The sequence below is a fragment of the Nicotiana tomentosiformis genome, chromosome 9 (assembly GCF_000390325.3).
Source record: "Nicotiana tomentosiformis chromosome 9, ASM39032v3, whole genome shotgun sequence".
Taxonomy (NCBI): domain Eukaryota; kingdom Viridiplantae; phylum Streptophyta; class Magnoliopsida; order Solanales; family Solanaceae; genus Nicotiana; species Nicotiana tomentosiformis.
Window position 1 is genome coordinate 48,024,157 of NC_090820.1, and position 10,206 is coordinate 48,034,362.

The following is a 10,206-nucleotide window of genomic DNA, read 5'->3' on the forward strand; positions in this document are numbered from 1 at the left end:
ACAATACACTTTCGTTTACTCAAATCAGCTAAGTAATTAGTGTCAAACAAATATCTGAAAATATAAAATAATATTGAAAATTCACATGTGGTCTTTGCTGCAATAAGCTTACTTCAAGATAAAAGTGATATGACTAGAACATTAAAGAAAAATAATGTATCAAATAGAATAATATAGTACTACTAGTTACCATGCATTTTTATGAAAACTAAGTATTATGCTCTCTAGAAAAACAAAGAGATATAGCAGAACCTTTAATTGAAAAAATCATTGATAATATTTTTAACATTAGTGAAAAAGTCAATACTGGAATGACGCTGCCATCTTGTTGCCTCCCACATTAGTTATAAAATAGGGGCAGTTATGTATTTTAAGTCACAAGAAACTAAACCCATTTTTTTTAATTTAATGGAATGTACTAAGAATATCGTGTACAAATAATGAAAAATTGGGTTGCAGAGATACAAACTCATTCAATTTTTCAATATACGAGAATTAAAAGTTTTGATCGGCCAATGCTAATTCAAAATATTTTTCCATTTGGATCGTATATTTATTTATCAATAACGTATGCTAGTTGTGCTATTAAGATTACCCAAAAAAAACTTACCTTACATTACCTTTTCAAAAATCAGAATGACGCATAATGGTCAAGCATATATTTTATAGGAAAACGTTCAGTTAAGGAAAACTTTACATAAGGTTCTTACTTTTTTTTTTAACTAAGGAACCAAAGTTCCTCAAATGACTTTGCAAAAGCTGTAGTAGCTCCCTAATTTCTTATACTTCTTTTGGTCTTTGGTTTAGTACGTAACTCTTGGCTGCATCATTATATACTTCTGATTCTTATAATAAGATCTATATAACCAGGATACGAGATGAAAGAGATCAGACCAAACTTACAACAAATATTAAAAACTCGTTCATTAAAATGGATATTGTAATGCAACAAAATAAAACAAGTAAAACATGGAGTAGTAATTAGTTTACATTTAAGTATTTTCCTTTATAAAGTAAAACACTTAAGAATATGAATGGATTTGTAAGAAAAAAATACTTAGCATTGAAAACTTTCATAACAAATAAAGAACCTATGAGAAAAATGAATAAGAAAATGAATTAATTAAAAAGGATTAGAAAACATATCTTAGCATTAGCATTATATGCCTTATCACAGTGTACTGGTCTCCTCAACCTTATTCTTACTTCAGTTATGTTTGATACCATTCTTTGAAATTGCTAAATGAGAAAGAAAAGCTTATCTTTTCAAGATGAATATTAGGCACGACAGGAACATACCTTTTATGATGTAGGACAATTTTGTAGATGTAAGTAACTCAATTGATTAGGGCATCGTGCTGATAATGTGTTATAAAATAAACGTAACTTAGTAAAACATGAACAAGACATGTTGTTATGAAATAAAAGCAATTTAGTAAAACATGAACAAGAAATGGAGATAGAGAGAAGGAAGAGATTCTTTCTTCAATTGTGTATATTTTCTTATCTACTACAAGACATTTATATAGACATGAAAAATGAAGAAAAATATGTCATTAAGCATAGAAATATATCATTGAATATATGTTATTAAACATTTGAGAAAATCATGGAGTAAAAGTAGACATACGCCATAATTTATTTTTTCTTATAACAATTTTGTCTTTTTTCAATAAGTTTTCTCCCGGCTCAGTAAAACGGATCCAACCCCAATTAATATGATATCTTTGACCACACTACAGTAAAAAATCAAGTGTAGAATCTGACCAAATTACCCTGGTCTGCCACCTTGCTCCGCTCCGGCGATTTCATTGCCGATCATTATTCCGGCGAAATTGAGTCGTAGGTTCTCTTCTTATTCCCCCCACAAAATCCTCTTTCCCTTTTTCTAATGTAGAATACCAGTTCTTTTGTGAATTGCTCTGTGTCTGCTCAAGTTGCTTGAAGACAAAATTAAAATTTCGATTTCTCCATTTCTTTCCCATGCTAAAAAGCTCCAATTTTGTGATCATTTATTGTTTATTCAGTTCCCTTTGAGTATTCCCCTTGTAATTCTCTCGACATTACTTTTAAGAAGAAAAATAAAGGAAAGTTGACAAAGAAAAAATTCTAAGAGAAAAACCCTTTACATGGTATTGGTAGTTTTTACTAATTGGGATGGAAGTAATTCATGAATTATCTATCTCTAATCATTGTATGGGTTGTCCTTCATTTGTCTTGACATACACTAAAAGAGTGGGTTTTAATACTTAGTACTCTTGCCTGAGATGAATTTAAGGGGGAAAATATGGCCAGTTAGGATTCATATAACCAACCTTAACTTGTTTGGTACTGAGGTATAGTTATTGTTGTGTTGTATGTAGTACTCTTAGTTTTATCTTGTATTTTGCATGCATTAATATTTTTCTTCTTCTTAGTGAATACAATAGATTAAAGGTTATATGCACATAAAAGAGAAGTCTTGGTGGTGCTTGAACTTTGTTGAATCTGCTATTTCGCGTGAACTTAACTGTTGGCTATTGAAACTTGCAGCTTTCGGCTGTGAAAATCAAAGATAGTTGTCATTCAAAGCTGTATGAATTACCGACCAATTTCTCATTCACTGATTGATAAGTTTTTGCTAATGGAATCAAGTGGTACCAGTTCTGACTTCTTCGTTCACTCCCCCCTCACTTTTAGTGGGCTATTACCAACTAAGTTTATCTTGTGACCTTTGTACTGTAAACTAGTTTGATTCAGTACAGCTGAGAGTTTCCATTTGCAGGATTGTTAAATGTTTTTGTTTTCTCTAAATGTCTGCACATTTTCAGCCATGAAGAGGGCTATGCCATTTGGTGAACAAGTGGATGTCTCATCTGATGAATCATCTTCGTCTGATGGGGATGACCATAAAGCAGAAAGCGAGCAGATGAGCAACAACATTGCTGTCGACCAAGTTGTTGAAGAACTTGTTTCTGAAGGTACTAAAACTATTTGTGATCATTTAGACATGGTTAAGTGTGAAAGCGAGCATATGAGCGACAATCTCAACATTGGTCAAGGTGTTGAAGAACTTGTTTCTGAAGGTATTTGTCATCATTCAGACATGGTCAGGTGTACTTCCATTTAGAAGTTCTCTTTTCATCTTTTTTTCTTTTTGATAGATATTAGTTTTTGTTCTGCCATCTATTCAAGCGGTTATATGGTATTCCTTAGCAGTAATTGATTTTAGTCGCTGTTACGCGGAAAATTTTATTTTCTTCTCTTGATTAAGCTGGGAAGTTTTGTAGGTTGAAATTATTCTGTTTTTGGCTAAGTTTTTAGGATATGTTAGCCCTTTGGCACAATGCTTCATGTTAGTTTGATTTGAGGAGAGTCAAGTTCATCTCCTTGTTTAAATATAACAACTCCTGTTCCAATATGAGGACTAGGGCAGTCAAGGACAAAACTAGGACTTTGAGTTAGCTGGGGGCAAAATTTACTCACATCAAGCTTGCGAATCTATGCACATACTGTGATGCATTGCTTATGCATCTACAGGCCAGGTTAAATATAAGTAAAGAAACGAAGCAAAATACATAGAAGGGAACTGTAAAATTCATCTGATATATGTCGGGAAGTTTGTTTAATAGTCTTGGTGCTAGCATGGTATTCTGAAATGTCTTTCCGTAATTTAGAATCTTCACATGACACTGTTGACATGAAGCTTTATGCACATTTAGATAAATCTTCCAATAGTATTTGTAACTGTCCACTATCTGTTTTGTAAATTCTAAGTGGCTCAAAAGTAATATATTGAAAAAGCATGATTTATGAAACCTTGGTATTTGCCAGCCAAAGGTCATGCTGACTATTTTTTCAAAAACATGTGAAGTTAAAACCTTTAGGCAAGAACACTGTCAAGCATAAAATGCCAATAATCAAATCACTAGATAATCCTTTAGAGATAAATCATACCATTTTGGATCTGAATTTCAATCACACTCTATGTTTTTTTTATCAAGTTCAATCACACTCTATGTTCCAGTAAAGCAATGAGAAAAGTAACTGCCAACAAAGACGTAATTTCTGCTGCTACTTGAAAGTATAAACAGATTAGCCATAATATTATTCTGAGATACGGATTTTAGCTATATTTAAGGAAGCAAGCATTTTCGATCTAATAAGTCATCTAAAGTTCATCATGCATACCCTTGGGAACAAAAGCAAATAAGCAAAAATGCATATTTCAACCGAAAAGGATGCTTTTCTTTAAAAAAAAAAAATCATTTTCCAAAGGCCGAGGGGAGCGGGTCATTCTCCTCGTGGTATGGAAAGTGGAAACACAGCTTTTACTGTACCTTAATGAATTACCTTGTAATTATTTCCCCCGGAATCTTCCAAAAGAGGACATGCAGAAAATGTGATCTAGTTTTTGTCTCTCCTGTCACATTATACTCAGTTACTCACCACCTGGTCGCTCTCCCCCTATATTTCTCCAACCTATTTTTCCAGAACACCCTGCTACTAAACGAGAAGCCCGCTGTTCGGTGTACGCAAAGAACAAAATCAGAAGAAGACCTGAGCTTCTCTGGATCCTCCGGCTTTTTTCCCCTCTTCTCATTCTGCTTTTAATGGCAGATCAGAAGTCGGGTATTGATTCTTTTCTACCATTCTTTCCGTTTCCTGCTTGCTTTCACTTTTCTGTTTTTTCTGATTTTGGATTTGTGTGGGATTTAAAATTGTTGTAGAGCATTAACATTATTATGGGGATGCATGACATGGAAAGCTTTGCTGCTCTTCTAAACTAGTTTTGGAAAATTTGGAAAATGGAAACATGCAAAAGAAACTTTGGAACAAAATTCTTTTTTTAAAACAGAAACAGAAAATGCTATGAAATCACTCAAAATATTTTTTTCCTTTTCTGCTTTTTCTTGTCCAATAAATGGATCACTCAACATTAATGCTATTGGGCTGAAGGAGCTTTAACAATTATACTATAATAAGTGAGTGCCGCCTTGTATTTATCTTGATGAAATCAATTAATCTGGCTATCTACTTAGCTATTAAAAGAAATATCTGGCTATCTACTGCAAGGGAGTATTGTTTTTATCTTTTTTCCTTCAGTTCCTTGTTTTGATGGAGCTTTGATGGTTGAGTGGAGAAAAATGTGATCTAGACCTGATGAGATGGTTCAGCCTATCCTTGTCTGGGAGCCGGAATTTGAAATTTTGATCTACTGGTCGTTCTAGCCATAGGTTACCAGGCTGATCAACTCTTTATCAGGAAGAATTTTACATTGACCAGGAATGAGAGAATAGGAAGAGAAACTGATAAAAAATAGAGCATATGAAGAGAGAAAGTCAGACAAGAATTAGCATATAAAAGAAAGATCTGTTCTGCCCTTTGCTTTTCCCACCAGTGGGGAAGGTTTCCTGCATTAGTCAATGTACGAAGAATGAATCAGTCCCTAAGAAACCCCTGAAAGGATTGCCCTCCAATGGGTGCACGAAAGTGAAGAAGAGCGTAGCACTATCAAAAGAGCCAGATGTTCCTGGAAAAGCTCATCCACGGATCTCGTTTCTGTTACATATTAGTCAATCAATCAACTACACCTCAATTCCATATTTGTTGGGGTCAGTAATATGAATTTCTGTTCTGCTCTTTTTCTTTTGTCTCTCTTTTTGAGCTCATTTCATTTCAATACTAAGTAAATTTGTCTTTTTAGAGAAACTAGGGGTTCTCTAAGTCTAGAACTTTTCACTATCTCACACTTATACTGATGCTCACCTGCAGCTCTCTAACTAGACTGAAAAGATTTCGTCAAGCACCATACTTAGCATTATTACCCCAAAAAGACCATTTATATGGATCGTCTGCTTCTTTTTTGTTATATTCTTGTTAAGTCCGACTGATCAAAAAAACGTTCTTTGTTAAGTTCGCATTGATTCTGTGACATTGGAGATTTGGAGGTTTTTTGAGACATCTTCCATAAAACAGAGGATCCTTGTTTTGTTGCTTAACATAGAATAGTTTCTTTACAAAGTGAATGTGCAGGTTGAGAGTCTGTTTATTGATTGTACTGATACTGCAATGAGATCTTTTCCTTTGTCAGGAAATCCATTTAAGAAATTTTATTCAAACTAGTTTCCAGTCAATTGAAAGGTGCATGGTTTAACTATCATGTAGGTCCATGACCATTATTCGATGAGTTACATCTATATAACTGGTCTAACAGGCTGTAGTGTGCAATGCAGATGCATTACTCAGAAGAGCGAGAATGTACCAAGAGTACATGCAACTGGTTCCTATCCCCACACAGACTCACTCCACTATTCCTTGCATCTCTTGGGCAGGATTGGCTGCATCAATTAAGAAGTTATATGGGCAACCACTGCATTACCTGACCAACCTCTGCATGAAGCAACGGGATCAAATGAGGGTTGGGGCCGATGATGAAGTTGATCCATTGGAGATGCTCATCCATCCGACCAAAGCCGAATCAAGCATCTGGCTCATGGAAGAAGTTCACAGGCGTACTTCGTCTCCTCATTACCTTGCCAAACTCTGGCTTGCTGATCCCATGTATCATGTTTATATTGATCCAATTTTCCCAAAGTTGCAGAATCCATCCAAATAGATTCTTTCTGCAATACCAATCCATCTGATGGACTTTGTCTATAATCCTGAATTTCTAGTTAAAAAAACAAAATCGCTATCCCCATCACCCAGCCCAAGACAAATTTTATATTTTAAAAAGTGTTTATCAGATGGCTGCTTTTGAGTTTATCTCATGTTTTCATATTGATGTATTACTTTTTTATCCACAGTAGCTGTTATGATAAAGTTTTTGAGAGATGAAAATATGCATCAAATTTTCAAATGTTTCTTCACCTACCGCGATAATGGACTTGAGAAATACCAGATAAAGAGATCAGAGATGTCTTAAGCTGTTATAACAAAGTATCGTTCTCTCTCTCTCTCTCTTTCTCTCTCTCTCTGTGGCTTTTTGAGAGATGGTGCGAGTTCACCTTGTTATATACATATGTGGAATGACTTATCTACATTCTTGGAGAAGTACAAAGAATTTCCAATAATTAAGTATTTATTAGACCAAATAAATGGAATTTATAATCAAAGCATTTGATGAAGTTACACAATTAAATTTGAGAAAGTACCAATGCTATGTACTATCATATACAACAATGCAGCTACCAATAATCACCACAAGAGCACAACCCTCTCTGGAAAAAATGGAAACGGTTGTTATCTCTGACAATAATATGCCGTTCATATACTCTTGACACCAGTTTTGCAAATGAGTGGCAATCAGAGCACATTCGAAGGTTTTTCACAATCCGAATGGGATGTCCCTGAGATGTCGAGATGAGTCCAAATGCCATGGCTATTTTCTCACTATGTCGATAAAGCAAGAATTCTTTCTCTTGCTCATCAACATCCATCATAACATTTGTTAGATCAGGGACATGACCTGCCTCTCTAACCCTGCACTTCATTTCTTCTAGCATTAGACAAATACTGGTCTGCTCTGCGTGAGATTCATCACCTGAAGTAAACTCGTGAATGGTTCCATTCACCTCGATTGAGCTTGAACCGGGGTTCTTCTTTATCCCTCTTTCCTTCATAGACATCCTTACCTTGGCAACATCGGTCCACTTCCCTCCCGAAGCATAAATATTTGATAGAAGCACATGTATTCCAGCTTTATCTGGGGATGATTCAGAGATCATGTCAGCTGCATAAGTTGCCATCTTGTCGTTTTTATGCATTTTACAAGCAGCTAGAAAAGCCCCCCAAACTGCATCATTTGGCTTCATTGGCATATTTTTTATAATATCAATAGCTTCTTTCAATAAACCAGCACGACCAAGCATATCAACAATGCACCCATAATGCACTATCTGTGGTGAGATTCCACGGATATCTTTCATAGTCCTGAAGATTTCCATTCCCGCTCCTACTAAACCCCCATGGCTACATGCTGTTAGTACAGCCACAAACACAACTTGGTCAGGTTCTACCCCTTCCCGGAGCATCTCATAGAATAATTCCACTGCCCGCTTACCATTTCCTTCCATAGCCATAGCCCCTATCGCTGCAGTCCAGGCAGAGACATCCCTCTCCTTCATTTTATTGAACACTTTCATTGCACTTGCAGGGTCGCCACACCTAGCAAACATGTCAATAAGCGCAGTACTTAGCTGCATATCTAGATGAATTTCGTATTTCTCAATGTAATTATATATCCACTTAGCAATATCATTAGCACCTAAGTATCCACACGCAGATGCAACACTGACCATTGTCACCCTATCTGCTTTAATCCCCTCATTCTGCATCACACGAAATAAATTAATTGCATCTTCAAACATGCTCTGTTGTACCAAACCACCAATGATGGTGTTCCATGACACAATATCACTCTCCGGCATTTCATTAAAGGTTCTGCAAGCTGCCTCCACATCACCATTTCTCAGAAAGCCTGCAATTAGTGAATTCCATGATACCACTGTCTTGTTTGACATCCGATCAAAAACTCTGCAAGCCCATTCTTGACACCCACACTTCATGTACATATCGATGATGGCATTACCAATGGAATCCCAATTCTCTAACCCGTTCCTCAAAATATAAGCATGACACTGCTTTCCTAAGAAAACATCAGCCATCTCTGTAGAGGCTGATATAGCAGACAACAAAGTTACTCTATCCGGACGAGGTCCTCCACAAGAAAGCATTTCACCCAAGACATCAAGTGCTTCTGTTGCCATCCCATGGCGTACATAGTTTGATAAAATCGTATTATAAAGTACCAAATTACGATCAACACATTCCTCAAAAAGCCTTTTCGCCTTAACCACGGATCCACATTTCATATACATATCTACAAGAGCATTTACCATAACAGTATTGACCTTTAATCCAGCCTTTCCAATATAACCACACACTCTTTCCGCCAATCCCAAAGCCCCTAACTTCCCACAAGCCGAAATCGCACACACCATCGTCACGGAATTCGGCATAATACCCTCCTCCTCTACCATCTCAAAAAACAAACGAACTGCCTCCTCAGCCTTCTCCCTCCTTGCGTACCCGCAAATTAAACAAGTCCAAGACACCAAATTTCTGTCAGGCATTTTATCGAACACCTTCCTCGCTTTATCAACCTCCCCACATTCACCATACAAATGTATCAGAGAATTCAACACAAACATATCATCACCAAAGCCCCATTTTAACGCCAAACCCTGAATTCCACTTCCCTCAAAAAACCTCCCATCCTTGGCACAAGCACTCAAAACCAAAGGAAAAGTGTAAGCATCAGGCTCCACATTTTCAAGAACCATTCTTGCATAAATCAACACAGCATCGGAAAACAAACCAGCTAAAGAATACCCTTTTATTAAAGAATTAAACTTGTAAGTATTATTTAAACCTTCTTCACTATAACAGAAATTGTCAAAAGCTGTTTGTGCATATTTTAAGCTATCGTATGAGCCTATTTCGGAGCATTTAGCAATGAGTTTACCAAGAAAACCAGGGTTTTGATTGAATCCTTGTTTAGTGAAACGGGCATGCAGCTGTTTGATTTCGTTAAGGTTTTTGCATGATTTGATTAGGTCGGTTGTTGTACTTCGATTTGATTGAGGTTGCTGTGGAGTGGAGAGAAGAGGAGATAGATATAGATTTACGGTTGCTGCCATTGTTGTTGGAGGTGTTACGTCAAGTTTTCAACTACACCCAACTGACTCCATGCTTGAATCTGATGAGAACTACAACTTCACCATTTTCACAGATGCAGAGCGAAATTTTACCTGATGAAAGCATAATCGTACGGTTTTTTTAATTCTAGTACTAATATTTTTTAAACTTATCGTCTTAAATATTTAATACTTTTTCTATTTTAATTTATATAATTCTCTTACTTTTTTATTTTTCGAGATTTAAATATCTTTAACTTTTTCTAAAATAAAATTTATATGTCTAAAATAAAAGAACTTCAAGATATAAAAATTAATAATTCAAAATATTTAAAAGACATGCAAAAATTATAGTCAAGGAATAATTCTTTTGACTCTCAAAATTTTAACACTATCACATAAGTTGGGACAAAGAAAGTAACATTTATGTGATTATAAATTTTTTAAAACTTGTAATCTTATTGATGCATCAAGGACGAAGATGGTAGAGTATTGATGGAAGATGTCCAGATTAAGAGAAGATGAC

At 35.6% G+C, this 10,206-nt stretch overlaps 2 protein-coding genes across 16 annotated transcripts; one reads left to right on the forward strand and one right to left on the reverse strand.

Annotated features, from left to right (window-relative positions):
- Nucleotides 1-1,689: 1,689 nt before the first annotated feature.
- Nucleotides 1,690-6,747, forward strand: LOC104097709 (protein RDM1). Of its 15 annotated transcripts, none has more exons than XM_009604322.4 (5): nucleotides 1,690-1,846; nucleotides 2,533-2,636; nucleotides 2,811-3,065; nucleotides 4,474-4,611; nucleotides 6,216-6,747. In XM_009604322.4, exons 2-5 carry the CDS (start codon nucleotides 2,576-2,578, stop codon nucleotides 6,596-6,598), a joined length of 837 nt encoding a protein of 278 aa, XP_009602617.1. In that variant the 5' UTR covers nucleotides 1,690-1,846; nucleotides 2,533-2,575; the 3' UTR covers nucleotides 6,599-6,747. The 15 variants fall into 15 exon arrangements, with proteins under 15 accessions (XP_009602617.1, XP_009602616.1, XP_070042344.1 ...); XM_009604321.4 differs by having other exon boundaries at nucleotides 1,693-1,842; XM_070186243.1 differs by having other exon boundaries at nucleotides 1,693-1,842; nucleotides 6,315-6,747.
- A 298-nt stretch (nucleotides 6,748-7,045) lies between these two features.
- Nucleotides 7,046-9,817, reverse strand: LOC104097710 (pentatricopeptide repeat-containing protein At3g22690). Its single transcript, XM_009604327.4, has one exon. It carries the CDS (start codon nucleotides 9,681-9,683, stop codon nucleotides 7,170-7,172), a length of 2,514 nt encoding a protein of 837 aa, XP_009602622.1. The 5' UTR covers nucleotides 9,684-9,817; the 3' UTR covers nucleotides 7,046-7,169.
- Between the last annotated feature and the right edge of the window lie 389 nt (nucleotides 9,818-10,206).